Source organism: Cydia pomonella, chromosome 14 (genome assembly GCF_033807575.1).
Source record: "Cydia pomonella isolate Wapato2018A chromosome 14, ilCydPomo1, whole genome shotgun sequence".
NCBI classification, from domain to species: Eukaryota; Metazoa; Arthropoda; class Insecta; order Lepidoptera; family Tortricidae; genus Cydia; species Cydia pomonella.
Genome location: NC_084716.1, coordinates 2,213,340 through 2,229,392, shown reverse-complemented (window position 1 = coordinate 2,229,392; position 16,053 = coordinate 2,213,340). Strand labels below are relative to the sequence as shown.

At 37.7% G+C, this 16,053-nt stretch overlaps 1 protein-coding gene across 2 annotated transcripts in view; it reads right to left on the bottom strand.

The window, feature by feature from the left end:
* The window catches only part of LOC133524709 (uncharacterized), a 273,866-nt gene that overhangs the window by 78,276 nt on the left and 179,537 nt on the right, over positions 1 to 16,053 (bottom strand). For both annotated transcript variants that reach the window (XM_061860841.1, XM_061860842.1), the window contains exons 3-4: positions 2,943 to 3,045; positions 1,831 to 1,972 (exon numbers count right to left, since the gene is read on the bottom strand). In XM_061860841.1, coding sequence (XP_061716825.1) covers positions 1,831 to 1,972; positions 2,943 to 3,033 — 233 coding nt within the window. In that variant the 5' untranslated portion in view covers positions 3,034 to 3,045. The remainder of the gene's footprint in view (positions 1 to 1,830; positions 1,973 to 2,942; positions 3,046 to 16,053) is intronic.

The following is a 16,053-nucleotide window of genomic DNA, read 5'->3' as shown; positions in this document are numbered from 1 at the left end:
CAGAAGTTTAATGTATATCTTTATAATGTAAAGATCCTTCCCTCCCGCCCTTATTATTTTCTAATGCTTAGATCGTTATTTGTTCTCTGATGTTTTTACTATAGCTGTGATATGGTGTTAATACTCGTATTTGTAACATTTGCGCTTAATTGTAAAACATGCTGTGTACACTTGTTTTGGAACTCGTGTTAGATATTTGCTAAAACTGGTCCATAGGCTTGATAGCTTACAGCAAGCCGAAGAGACATTAAAGAAGTAGAGTGAGATAGACATATATAGCTCTCTGACGTTGTTCAGGTTAGGTCAATGCACCTAAAGAGTTTATGGTAGTGCTATTGTAATTTAATGTTTTATTAAGCATCATTAACATTGTTATAAATATTGTTAAAATATAATAGTTGATCAATACTAGGAAATGTCTTAAAATATCATACCATTGTTAAGATCGTTGACTAAAACGAAACGCGAATTGACATGAGTACTAACAAGACGCTTATGACAAAGAGAACTGATTTTTGGAGAAAAAGAGAAGTTGTTACAACGCTTTTGTAACAATACGATATTAAACTTACTTATTTCAGCAGAACAATAGTTTTTATTCCTGATTACACCAGTAGTTATCATCTGTTTAGTGTAAGTACCTAGTAAAATAAATAAAACAATCCGGAAACACTTTCCACAGCAATGGGTTTTACTTTACTGTATGATTCATGCGAGTAAGCGAGTAGGACAAGTTAAGTCGACTAGAACGTTCAATTCGTCACTCATTTTATCACCGTCTTTGTCAATGATGCATTAAATACCTTTAAAGATAACTGAATTATTTTGATGTTTAACATTTTCATTGTACTTCTAAGCAAAATTTATCTCAATATACTTCTTAGGCTCTTTAAAGATAAAGATAATTTATTTTTCAAGCAGACATATTATAATACAATGTGCTTATGAACGTAATAAACTACGCCGGCTCTAACCCTATACCTCTGACCCGAGAAGATATAAATCCCGCCTAAATTGTAGTAGGGTATCCCAATATGGGACCGACAAGAAACTCGGCGGGACACATCTTTTCAAAACATTACATCTTATAACTAACACTTTGCAACAGTGTTGCTGAAGACGTTATCCGAATGTCACATTTACAAATTGATTACAGAATAGAAGCTTGTAAAAATACACGTAGATTAAATGGCACTAGGGAATATATTTAGCTGCGAGTTCTATCGATTACTAAATTGTTAGGCAGCAAGTTGTGCTATGGGGATTGCTCAGTTAATGTAGATAGGCGTTTAAGTTTTATGAAGTTGCAAACTTCTTAACGAGTTAATAATTCTTCAGTGGATAGTGATGACACTTACTTGAAGAACATCATTTATTGATGATTGATTTTCCAATAAGGTTTAGATTTTATTATTTGCGACCCAATTTTGTCATAAAATAAATACATAAATATTATATTCGGAGCGCGATATATAATTATATATATTGCGCTCCGAAAACCTAGAAAACTACTACCATGACTTTCACGAAAACGTACATGTCCGCCATCTACTCGTAGGCATCCAAAACAGAAATCTACCAATCCAAAAACCTTAAAAACGAGAATTATTAAAATTTTCATTAAAAATAACAAGTCCAGCATTATTTAAGTTCAGTCATTATTTTTCAAAACCTAGAAAACTACTAATAACGATATAAATAATCCACGATGTCCGCAGACGGAAATAGATTTTATGTTGTGTTTGTTGTTATAAGATGTAAATTTTATGAATAAAAAATTGAATTGAATTGAATTGAATTGAATTGTTGTAAAGTCTAAAGTAAACTCACTTTCTTCTAGCTTGCCGCTCGGCCGCGAGGAGTTCACCAGTGGAACTGCTGCGAGGGTCGGGAGAGGCGTTCCTTGTCCCGCTCCCTCGCCTCTTGAACATGCGACGCAGTCCTCGCAGGAACCTGCCCGTGCGGCCTTCGCCTGGAATTTGAAAAAAAAGGAATATTTTATAAAAAATAAGTCTGATAGTTCGAAAAATCCTAAGTTTCGTCTAGATCTGAATATGAAGCTAATCAATCATGTTAAAATATACCGTGGATGTACATATTACGAGTACTTTTACCCTGACTAATTAGTCTATTTATTTAAAACATAAAAGATTTTTAAAATTGATACGGTTACTATAAAATGTTGTTAGGTTAGTTAATTACGTAATAATTTAAGACAAAATGTCCCTTAAGTAGGGACTGAATAAATTAACCGACTTGGTATTACATGGATCTCACAACTTTTTACGAACTGAGTTGCGAGACTTTTTTACAAGTTATGTTTTTGATGGCATGGAGTATTGAGCGTAGCGAATAATCCAAGTGTGCTTTAAGAATATGTCTTACCATGGTTATGTGTGTCGGTGTGCGGTCGGTAAGGCGGTTCCAGCGAGCCCTCGCGCACGCATGACACCAGTCCCGCGCCGCCCGAAATCCGAGACAGACAGACAGACATACCACAGCTGTGTGTGTTGGTATGCGGTCGGTAGGGCGGCTCCAGCGAGCCCTCGCGCACGCACGACATCAGCCCCGCACCGCCCGACATCTGAGACAGACAGACAGATACCATGGTTGTGTGTGTCGGTGTGTTGTCGGTAAGGCGGCTCCAGCGAGCCCTCGCGCACGCCCGACATCAGCCCTGCACCGCCCGACATCTGAGACAGACAGACAGATACCATGGTTGTGTGTGTCGGTGTGTTGTCGGTAAGGCGGCTCCAGTGAGCCCTCGCGCACGCACGACATCAGCCCCGCGCCGCCCGACATCCGAGACAGAAAGACATACATACTATGGTTGTGTGTGTGGGGTGTGCGGTCGGTAAGGCGGCTCCAGTGAGCCCTCGCGAACGCACGAAATCAGCCCCCCCGCCGCCCGACATACTCCACAGACAAACAAACATACATACCATGGTTGTGTGTGTCGGTGTGCGGTCGGTAAGGCGGCTCCAGCGAGCCCTCGCGCACGCACGACATCAGCCCCGCGCCGCCGCCCGACATCCGCCTCCCAGCCTGCAGACAAACACACATACAATAAATAAACTGTGAACTGTGACATATCGCCAAGTATTCCGTCGTGAAGTCCTTGTCTACTGACCGAAACTTAGCTACAGCACCACTATGTACAGAATGGCCTAAAATACATTGACAAATATTTTTTGGAATTCTAAACAATTTTTTAAATAAATGGAATATAGGGAAACTTTACCACGTCTGACAAGAATAAACTAAGCGGCTCACTGCTTTAGTGACTGAGTAAGACCTTTCTATTATGTACACCAAAAGCACCCTTGCATACAAACATGTTGCTGACTCCACATTGTTTTTTTAAATGTTAGCGACATCTATCGTAAGGATACTAAACTGTCATCTTGGTCACGGCACCAAGTCTCGCGATTTTTTTTGTTATTCCTTTATTTTGTAAATGCTCAAAATCTGCAGCGAAACGACATTTTTTATTATTTAGAATAGATATTTTCTATTTAGTAGATAGAATTGGCCTATTTGAACGATTATTTCACCAGCATTTCGCAGGTTTGTGCTAATTAACTTAAAACTTAATGGGTAATTTTATTGCCTTGTTAATTAACGATAATTGATTTTAAACTATTGTTAATATTGTAGCTATTCAAGAAATAATAATAATTGTACAATATAAATAATTTACGTAATCTAAAGTATGTACAAATATAATGGTTTCCCTTTAAACCTAAATAATACGTAAGTAATACATGTGCTTTACGTCATCCAGCCAACTACTTTCTGCCTTGCAATTTCACCTCTATCCCGACGTAAACACGATTCAGAATGTAATAACGCGATCAGTTGCAGTGAGTGCAAGGTTCCAGGGTCCCGGCAGTGACCCAGTTACTGCTGGGATGGTTTACGCCAAGGCTTTGTTTATATGAAGTTATGTTTGTTGTTGGAGCAAAATGGTTTGTTATCCGGAAGTGTTACAACGCAAATTCATCATAAAATAACTGGTGGATGTTGTTTTTAATTGGTATCGAAGGGTTAATAATATTTGAGACTTAAGTCTCATAGATTATAATAGACATTTTTGAATTAGGATATGGTTGGGTTGGAATAGAATAGAAAAGTCAAACTGTTGTTGAAAATTTCAACTGTTTGAACTTAATGATCGAGTCGAGACTCAACAGGCAGACAATTATCCAAAAAAAAATATGATTTTACTGTGGGTCTTAAACTATGTCCAAAAGAGACGTATGGGCGCTGTGCATGTCATCTAGCTTTGTGTGGTAGGGTACAGCATATGTCATTCCAGATCTAGAGCAGAGCCCAACTGGGGAAGTACCTCTTACAGAAAACCGCAGCCAAAAATACTAGACCCTACTCATAGTGTTGTGTTCCTGTCGGTGAGTAAGGTTGATAGAGCTCAACGAGGGTGGGCAGTGTTAGTAGGGTCGGCAACGCGCATGTATGTAACTCCTCTGGAGTTGCAGGCGTCCATAGGTTACGGAGACTGCTTACCATCAGGTGGGCCGCACGCTTGTTTGCCACCGACGTACTATTAAAAAACTGTCAGATACCTACGAAGTTTTTATTTAAATAGGAACAAGGCACATTTTTTTATACGTACATCGTACATAGAAAAAAATACCATGAAACCTTAAAGTTTACATATCTTTTTGCAGTACTGTACCCCTAGTCTAAATTTATTCGATGGCGTAACGTGACGTACGCGTTTGCGTTAAGTCACATTTTGTATGGGATTTTGAGTTTCCAAAACGTTCCGCTTGGCGCGCTGTTTCTAAATCCCACACTAAATGAGACTTAACGCAAACGCGCACGTCACGTTTCGAAATCGAATAAATTTACACTAGGGGTTCTGATCTCAAAGGCGGTTGCCACGTCTGATCCAAAATAAAAATGCAGGTTTTTACAAATAATAGTGACTCACGTACAGTACCCCTAGTGTAACTTTGATCGACATCATAACGTGACGAACGCGTTTGCGTTAAGTCTCATTTTGTATAGGATTTTGAGGTTCCAAAACGTCCCGCTTAGCGCTCTTTCGAAATCCAATACAAAATGAGACTAAACGCAAACGCGTACGTCACGTTTGGAAATCGAATTTATTTACACTAGGGGTACAGAACATTAGAACAAATCTTTCGTTCACAGGTCTGGCCGTGTTTTATTGTTAACATTGGAATCAAGGAAAACCTGAAATGGAAGAACCTTGGCATTTAGTTTATGATATGGCTGGGACCCGGTGCGGGTAGAATATAGGTCAATGCCAAAATCTAGCCCGTGATGTAATATGCAATTGCACTTGTAGATTCTTTAGTCCATACATGAACTGTGTTTTATTGTCTCCTAGATATGTTAAAATTAACTAGGTTCTGGTTTCGGCCATACATTTTATAGTAGGTACTTTCGCATCTTCGCAGTAGACATCGCAAAGGGAATCTAAAGCCAATTTTTATTTAAAGAGCTAACTTAATCTGACTATAGCGATTATGATATATGGAAGATATTAACAATGCATTGGTATCTCTTATTTTAAGTTTAAGGGTTCGACGATTCCAAACTCACAAGCATTACCTGTTGAACCTTTAGGAGAAAAGAGAGATGTTGCCTACTTGTATGTGTTCTACTGTATGTTCTTAAATATTGCTGTAAAAAAAATGACATTTATTTATTTTTTCGTGTACTTGCTGTCGCAAAACACCATTTAATGAAGAGGAACTGTTGACGAAGCCCATATAATGATGGCATGTAAAACTGTTTTAATCATTTTCCTTTGTTACAGTTTTGTTTTATTTATTTATTTATTGTTCGGAGAACCAACAGCTATAAATTGCACAATAGTTATATATATAAATAACAAAGAGCCAATTATAGGTTCCCAGTGGTAGCAACAGGTTAACAGATAATTGGTGGTTAGCACTAGATTTTTTTTACAACGTGTTACCACTAATATTTTTTAATATTAATACTTATTATATTATATACTGAACAAAGAAACCAAAACTTATTAGTAAAATTAATACGTTAATCGTTACTCGGCGGCAGAATATGCGTGCCCTGCCTGGAAGAACTCTTCTCACGCCCACCAGGTAGATACTGCTTTAAATGAAACCTGTCGTCTAGTGACTGGGTGTTTAAAACCTACCCCAATCAAGAAACTTTACTGCCTTGCAGGAATAGCTCCACCGGCAGTGAGGAGAGAAGTGGCAACTGCATTGGAACGAAAAAAAACAGCTCCACGATGCACGGCATTTGCTGTATACCCACAGTCCAGCTCGGAGACGTCTCAAGTCTAGGAAAAGCTTTGTTACCAACCTGCCACTCGACAATCAAACTCCAAAAGAAGCCAGAATCACCGCCTGGAACCAGTGGCACGGTTGCTCGCCAGCTTTTATGACCCCAAAGGAACGCTTACCCCCTGGAGGAACTGAAACGTGGAAAGTTTGGCGGGCCTTGAACCGTCTACGGGTGGGAGTCGGTCGATCAAAGGAAAATCTCATAAAATGGGGAATCTTACCCGAGAATTCAAGCGCCGAATGTTCTTGCGGATCATATCAGACGATACAGCACATGACAATGTGCCCTCTATGCCCTGTCACCTGCACTACCGATGATCTCCTTAAAGCAACTCCCCGAGGAATACAAGTGGCTAAACATTGGACGAACATAATTTAGGAAATTGGATCACCTTTACACGATAAGAAGAAGAATACGTTAATCGATACAATAATATGCCAACGCATACGACTCGCTCACTCAAGTAATTTGTCTGTTAGAATCCGTCTTATAGTTGTGATGTTGCTATTAAAAACGTCTATATCCCGCTCCTTCGTTAGTTCATTTAGACTTTTACCAGCTAGTAGTAGAAAGCTAAGTATAGCTTTGGTCAAGATTATTTGGCCGGGGCCGGTCCCTTATTGGAACCAGGAAAATGAGAATTGGAGGAAGCCTTGGCATTTGGCATATGAATTGGCGGGACGCCGCGGGCTGCATTTAGGTCATTGCCGGGCCGATCCTTGTCGCTGCACTCGACGATGTCAAACTTGGAGATATTTTCGAATTGCTTTTTGAAACAAAACATTCTTTTCAATTATAGGAATTTTTCTTGTCATAACGACAAAGATATTACATATAGAAGATAAAGACATGACAAAGACACAAAGATATATACACTAATATGTGACGTTCCACGAGTAAAGGTACATTACGGGGGCTGGCGCTTACGTCGCGTCGCATTAGTATTGGCGCGTGGTTAATAACAGCCTAAGCGCCAGCCGCCATATATGTATTGTTGTGTATGAGGTCAGTCATAAAATGGTCCGGGACCTCGGTAACGTCGCATTTAGGTCATTGTCAGGCCAACCCTCGACCGTGCAATTGCACTTCATTAATGACTTTCAACTTTAACGCAGCTGCTTACATGAGCGAATAACTCGCGAATGCGACGCGGCGGCCCAACGGCATTCGCGTTCATAACGAGATCGCTCACGTAGGACACTTCCATAGGTATCAAAGGATTGAATTCACCCGCGCCGCGCCGCGCCTTTTCGCGTTCGCGAGTTATTCGTAAAGCCGCTACGTAAAGGTTACGTTTAGATGGCGTCTGCAGCAGCGTTAAGGTGCTGTTTGAATGGCAACTCTAGCTGCATTACTAAAGACTACAAGTATTCATAAAATAGATAAGAGTTGTTTAAGATTACCACGAAATGGTCTCGCCTCAGCATAATACTGACCTAACAGTCAGTGCTGATTTTCCGGCGAGACCATTTTGTGGACCACGATGGCAGCCATACGACACCGCCCTACCATAAAGAGGAAGAAATAATATAGAAAAATATTTTACATAATATTAATATCCACAGAGGAAAATGGGCATTACATTTGTATGAAGAAACGGTCGTCCCTTCCCCTTTCGGGTTACATATTAAGTTAAATCCTAATTAATATCCACATGTTTTCGCAACGTATGGGACGAATTTCGGGAAGCCTCTGTGTAAATCACGTTATGCAAAATATAAATGTGCCGTTTTTAAGCAAAAGGTAACTCTATTCTACGATATCAATAAGGCGTTATTTCTATATAGATCGTGCCATTCACGAAGACGCGTGCCTTGACTCCTATCGTCATATTATTAAAGGTTAGATTTGACTAATCTGTGCGTCATCGTGGATAACATGAACTATAAAGATACACTATTAAAAATCGCTTTTTCAGAAATCGATAAGCTTTTCCTAATCATCTTTCTTGCGCTACCCGGCATTTGCCACGGCTCATGGGAGCCAGGGGTCCAATTGGCAACTAATCCCAAGAATTAGGCACTAGTCTTTACAAAAACGACTGCCGTCTGACCTTCCAACCCAGAGGGTAAACTAGGCCTTATTGGAATTAGCCCGGTTTCCTCACGTTTTCCTGCACTGAAAAGCGACTGGAAAATATCAAATGATATTTCGTACGTCAGTTCCGAAAAACTCATTGGTACGAGCCGGGGTTAGAACACGCGACCTCCGGATTGAAAAAAAAAAAAAAAAATTTTTCAGCTGTTTATTTCAATAAAAAAAATCACATTACATAATCTTAAACTTAACTACTAATCTTAAATTCAAAAGATTTTTTGAGTTAAGGAGTCTTATATAAAATATTTATACATTTTAATTATTATTGGTTTTAGGTACATAGGTCATCTAATTAAATGATTTCGGTAGACTGCCCTCTTATTTTAATAAAGTATTTTTTAATGATATTTCTAGCTTGTCCACTTGTTCGTCCTTCTATAAGTTTTAATAATTCCTGTGGAAATCTATTCAAGATACTCGGTAACATGCACTTCCACACTCTTTGCCCGTATACATTGTTTGTTTTTGCAACTTCAAATGTCGGGAGGTTGGCTAAGTTACGTAATCGCGCAGGTCGTGTTTTTTTTCTTAATTCTGTTATATGATTATAGTATTGAGTTACAATGGCTAGATCAACTTTTTCATATACAGTTAGAACTTTACAGTATTTGAATAGATTTTCATAGTTATCTTTGAATTTATATTTGATTTTTGTAGGTACAGTCGTTTTAAGTAGACGTAATTGTAGGTTGTAAATGTCGTTTAGATATGTTTTATATGTTCTTCCAAAGCTCTCCAAACCGTAACTTATGACTGAATCGGCCATTGACATGTACAAAAGTCTTAATGTAGTGTAGGGAACTTTGTTTTTAAGTACAAATAATTTTGACAAGATAGCTCTAAGTTTGTTACAAACATGATTAATATGTGGATTCCAGTTGAACTTCTGGTCTATTTTTAGTAGAAAGGGGGTTAGGTAGAAAGCCGCACGCTCTTGTCGCTAGGCCATCAGCGCATCTAACTTCTCTCCATTTTCCTAATATAGACACAATTATGTGACGTTCCACGGATAAAGGTACCTTATGGTGGTTGGCGCATACGCTATTATTAACGACGCTCCAATACTGATGTGCTATGCGACTTAAGCACCGATCACCGTAAGGTATCTTTACTCGGACAACGTCACATATATCTTAAACGAGTTACTCGTTTGGGTTATTTCAGGATAGAGAGTTAGTGATAACGTTGTGTAATATTTTTTATACCATGTCGGTGGCTAATAAGCATATGGGCCACCTGGTGGTAAGCGTAAGGTAAGGTACTTAAGTCTAAGTATAAAAAAAAAAAATAAAAAAAAAAAATAAAAAAATAAAAAAGCCTTTTATTTCTCGCAGGTACTTAATTTACAAACATAATTAGCGAAAACAATACACTTGAATTAACGCTAGGTTTAGTATTTAGTTACAATGTTATAATAACAAGCAATTAAAATTTCGTTTAAATTTGCTTTTTTTTTTTTTCCTTTTTTCTATTTATTTATTTTTTATTCTGCAAGAACCCCTCCTGTGAAGGTGAAGGCCTCCTCCAGTGATGACCAGTGATCTCTGTCTTTGGCAACATCCATCCATTTTTTACCTCCTGTTTGGGTGATGTCGTATGCCCACCTTGTGATAGGTCTGCCATGTTTCCTGGTTCCTGTTGGTCCTAGCCATGAGGTTATTCGTAATGTCCAGCGGTCATCAGTCAATCTGGCTATGTGGCCTGCCCATCGCCATTTTAGTTTTTGCGCGTAGGAGAGCGCATCGGTAACTTTTGTTTTTTGGCGTATGATGGTATTGCGTATTTTGTATATTTTTCTTATTTTTAGTATGCTTCTCTCCATACTCCGCTGACATGTATTTAATTTCTTTTTTGTCCGTCCAGTAAATTTCCAGGTTTGGCACGCATATGTAAGAGATGGTAAGAGGCATGTATCCATAACTTTTTTCTTTAGTCTCAGTGGCAAATTACCTTTCAGGACTTCTCTAAGGCTAAGTCTAAGTATGGACGCCTGTAACTGCATAGGTATTATTTTAATAAATTAGACGTTACGTAGACACAAACAAGCACATCATTTTAAACGGAATAATTTACAAAGATTATAAGGCAAACAAAAATATAATTATGAATGTAATAATAAGTGACGTTGGCAACCGAACTCAAACAGTTGCCAAAATTTTTGCTACAAGTAAATGAGTATTATAAGAATCTCAAATTACCAAGGTCTATAGCCTTCGAAACTTGATACCTAACCGTTATGGGTCCTAAAGCCTTCTCCGTGTTTTTTCTCAGATGCGGAGGGGGTTACGGGGGGGACGGGGACTACGAGGAGGGGGGGGAGGGCGTCGTACTTGCCAGCTCTCGCTGACATTGACTTCCTTATTAGGTAATAGAGCTGTTTGTATATCGTGGAATTTTGTGAATGCCATGCCAAAACGCACAGTTTTACTTAAAAAATAAAAGTTTTTAAAAAGAGCAATTTAGTTCAAAGGAGTACCTAGATTTTAACTACAGATTTGTGAGGCCAAATCAAAGGATGTTTTGTTTCATTATGTTTTATTTTTCGATTTTTGCTTTGACACAAGGAGAGTATTTTTTATTTGTAAAACCACTATTTTAATCAAAGTTAGCGATAACGCGCATGTGACTCCTCTGGAGTTTCAGGCGTACATAGGCTACGGAGACTGCTTACCATCAAGTGGGCCGTATGCTTGTTTGCCACCGACGTATTATAAAAAAAAAAACTGAAATACCTACTAAAGGACGATGCAAACATGATAGCAATACTACACCAGTCCCACCGTAGACTTTTTTCCGCTACACCGCGGTCTTCAGATGAATATATAAGTGCACATAACAACAGGGGAATCGGTAAAATATTCCCATGCCAGGAGCAGGGAATTTCCCATGCAAGGTCAGGGTACTGTTTACCCGCTGAAGGCCAAGGTCGCGCATCTAATCGATACGGATGCTGTATCCCGTGTGAGCGGGACAACTATATTTTCATCTGAACCTACGTTATGCTATAAGACATAAGATCCATTTTCGTAGGGAACATATAGCCAAAGGAGTTAAGCTAGCTTGCACGTAGTAAAATGTATATTATGCTACGGAAAATAAAGTTTAATTTCGTAGAGAGCTTAAAGCCAAAGGAGCTTTGTACATCCTTTAGTGATGCAGATGATTAGGTGTTTAGAGCCAAATAACGTAAGCGCCATGTTGGAACGATGGCGTTTACGTTATTTTTACGGCTTATGTATGTTGGAAAATTAGTAGGGTTGTTTTATTCAGTAGTAAGTTAATTAACGTCGCTTTTTGACACCCGCATCAGGAGCATTCCATGAAATTATCTTTGTACCGTACAAACGCAAATTTTCTGAAGAATTTCAGGTACAAAAATTTCCTTTTCTATGACTAATGGTCAAAAATATACGCAGAAAAATAATCGCCTGCTTTAAACACGGATAAAAAGCGGCCAAGTGCGAGTCGGACTCGCCCATGAAGGGTTCCGTACCATTTATGACGTATTAAAAAAAACTACTTATTAGATCTCGTTCATACCAATTTTCAGTGGAAGTTTGCATGGTAATGTACATCATATATTTTTTTTAGTTTTATCAACCTCCTCAAATACAAAACGACACATATTGTATGAACAAAGTCTTCTATATTTTCTTTTTTTTTTATTCATATTTATTTATGATGAAAAAAGGATACATTTTGAATAAAATTAAATTATGACTACTTATAAAATAAAACTACTAAAACTAAACTTACCTACAAAAAATAAAGATACCTAAAATAATTGCAACTTATGTAATCAAAAGGAAAATATATCAACGGAATTTTAAAATTATTAGCAATGCAAATAATTATATAAATATTATCCTATTATTACAAAATTTAAAACTATCTACTATTATTTTATTACTACTATATTTCGTTTTTTGCATTAAATATAACTCCACAGATGTAAGATATATTTCTGACGTTAGATAATTCAATGCAATGCGATGAATTCTAACGTAAGATAAATCTTACGTTAGAATTCATCGCATACCTTACTGATTTAACTATACTTTTGCAATTAAGTTTAGTATTGTAAAAAAGTGCCCGATTTCGAACCACAAGCTTTCTGCGAAGTTGTTTCTCATGCTACAAAACAGAGTATAGGTACTACTAATACTAGATCGACCCACGTCCTTTTTAAAGGACAAGGGGACTCGGGATGTAGTGATAGCGTAAAAAACAAAAGCTAATTGTCTCAGCGTAAATTCACGTCCTCGGGGAAATCAGTGACATTACCTTGGTACACGGAATTAAGTAGATTACAGTGGAACCTCGGTAACTCGAACCTCGGCATGACGAAATCTTCGTTAACACAAAATAACATTTTATCTTCCCTTCAAACCCCAAAACCTCCATAACTCTAAATATTTAACCTCATTAAAACGACGCAACCAACGATTCCATTTACGGTAATCTAGTACTAATTTTAGCGTTGAAAAATTTAATTTGACCTTTAATAAAATAACTCGAAAACATGTGCTTTACTGTTCTACATCTCGCAGTTATTTACTAACAATTAGCCTCTATAACTTGAAGAAAACCAATAAGTCTGTCCATTAACGTTTGTATATTCACTTCTTTAATACGAATTTTTCATTCGGTTTACCTCTGTAGTTACACGTGAAAACCTCTTTGACTTTATTAATATAGGTTTTGCGACTTTATTCGACCAAGTTTTAATCACATTTTAGAAGTTTGTTTTATAAAAAGTATGTATTTTTTAAAGCGAAACCTATAAACCTAGAATATATTATGCTGAAGCGATCGACATCAAAATCAAAATGATTTGTTACGATTTAGTTAGTTGAAACTGTTTTCCTCCACAATTGAAATTTCATCAAAAATTTACATCAGTTATTCTTCCCTCTTAAAATGTTCGTGTTAACAAGTTTTCGTCTTATAAAGAGAATCGATCCTCTATAATGGTGTGGTCAGTCAGATATAGCGGGACTCGCAGAGTAGCGAGCCGCTTAAATTCTATTTTTTTAAATGTATGAAATAAGCGACTAGGCACTCGGCGAATTGCCGTATGTTTGGCCACACCCTAAGACGAAAACTCGTTACAACGAACTTTGTGGCGCTTCCCTAGAGTTTCGTGCTATCGAGGTTGCACTGTGTTTAATTGAAAACGTGAAGGTTTGTAAAATCTAAGTATGAAATATCGACACGGACAAAATGCCAAAAACATGTACACACTATCTTAATGTACCTATAGGCAACAAGGTTGTGAACACATATATTTGGCACTTTATCCGATTTAATATACCTTGCCACCCTCTGGTGTTACAGGTGTCCATGGCAGACGGTAATTGCTTACCATCATGATATTCGTATGCTTGTTAGCCTCCTAGTATCATAAAAAAAATCTATATTAGGGCGGTTACAGACTAGCGCATCTTTACGCGCGTATACAGTCATCATATGGGCGGTACGAGCTTATAATACGCGCGTTATATTATCCTACAGTACCTGGGCGACCGAGCTTTGCTCGGTTATAACTATTTATTGTAATATGGTGGTCTATAGGTGATAATCTTAACTACATTTTTTTACTAAATTAAACTTGTCTAAAACAATAAAAATTAAAAAATTATATATAAACTTGAACATATAAAAAAAAAAAAGTTAGTCACCAGGCGAGATTCGAACCCGTAACACTCGTTTAGCAGTCCGCGTCTTAACCCGCTGGACCAGACGGACAGTGGCTGGCAACACGAAATTAGCGACCATATTCTGCGTCGAAAGAAAAACGCATGAAAACTCGAAAACACGCGTTTTCCCAAACATAAGACTAATCTAGATAGATTGTATACCCCCAAAAACCCCCATTTACCAAATTTCAGCGAAATCGTTAGAGCCGTTTCCGAGATCACAGAAATATAGGTATATATTTATATATATACAAAAATTGCTCGTTTAAAGATATAAGATTTGGCTTTTCCGTACACGCGTGTTACTTTACGTACTCATACGCTCGTATAAAACGCTTGTCTGAAACCGCCCGTAAGTGGGTTTGATGTTGATAGAGACGAACTCATTGCGTAAAAGATGACTCACGCTAGAACGGCCTGGACCCGGGTCGAGGCAAACGGCACTTCGTTATCTATGATAGGTGACTGGTGATCACGTGATGGTTTCTGTAGAAAACGAAGTGTCGGAGGACCCGGGCCGTTCTAACGTGAATCATTTAAGGGTTTGATATACTTAATCGCGGAACCCTTTGTTTGGCATAATTATTGAAAGTCATAATGTAATGATAGTCATAACTCTGAAACCGTTAACTTGTTAGGAATTTTCTTAAGTTATCCTATAGATAAGTAAGGTTAGGTTAGGTTTGTTTTATGGCAATCCTGAAAAGTTACGCGTTTCTGAGAAAAACCAAATTATGGCTAACGAAAATGCGGACAAACAATACATTATGACTTAAAACTTTATGGGAAACAATAGAGACCCACTTAATCGTTTTGATGAGTATCTAGTAGATGAATGTTTAAAGGATATTAAAGTCACCGATAAGAATATTAATTAAACAAGAGATTTTCGTAATGGCCTTAATTAAAATGTTATTCCAAATGATTTTAGAGCAAAGGCAAGCTTAATTAAGCATAATTTTGAGACAGCGGGCTAGGCGCTAATTTCTTCGGTCATCGTTTCCCGGGCGATAACTCAAAAGGTGTTTGAGGGCGATGGGTAATGAACATTCGTCGACGTCAGCTGCCGCTCCATTGGTGGGTTAAGAAATGGCACCCACCCAAGCGTTAAAAAAATTACACATCGCATCATGAAGTAAGAATCTGCGTAGTTAACTTGTACACTGCATAAAGTAATTATTAAAAGTAATTATTTTTATTATAATATAAATATAAGAGAGTAGAGACTGCACGATCCCACAGTCAAACCGTCTGTCTAAAGTGTTTTGTGGGACTCTGTATCTATTTAAGATGTATTTTTTATGTTAATAATAAATAAAAATAAATTATTAAAACTTTGTCAGAAGGTGTAAGGTAGATGCTACTGTGAATTTTAAAAATCGTCAGCCGTATGTATTGCGGTGGAATGACCGTCAGCTGGTCTCATGAACATGTAATTTTTTTATAGTCATGGCATCCCAGTAGCAACAGCATAGCATACTCATTTCAAAGCACTATGCTATATATATTTGTACGTTCAGATGTTAGATGAGTGGGAAAAAATATTCCGCACGACTTCACATGAGTGAACGTGTATCGCTTGTCTATAGCGCGGCCTCAAATGGAAATATCGGAGACTTTTTTTTCAACACAAACAAGCAAATATCCCTGATGGTACGTATGTGGTTATGTGGTTACCGGAGGTAGCAATGTGCCTGGCAAAACAGGCGGGTTACCAAGCCTAACAATTTTTTAACTAAAAAAAGTTATTTAAAGCAATGTCATAACTTTACAATGTTTAAAGACGCAAACGAATTAAGCATCACTCGTCGAATAAACCGGTTTATTTAGGTAACAACAAACTAATAACTTTAGCTTTATTATAAAAGTTCGGAGTAAAACCACAGAATAAGTAATAGTACTACCCTACAGAAAGAAAACTTTTTTACAAAAC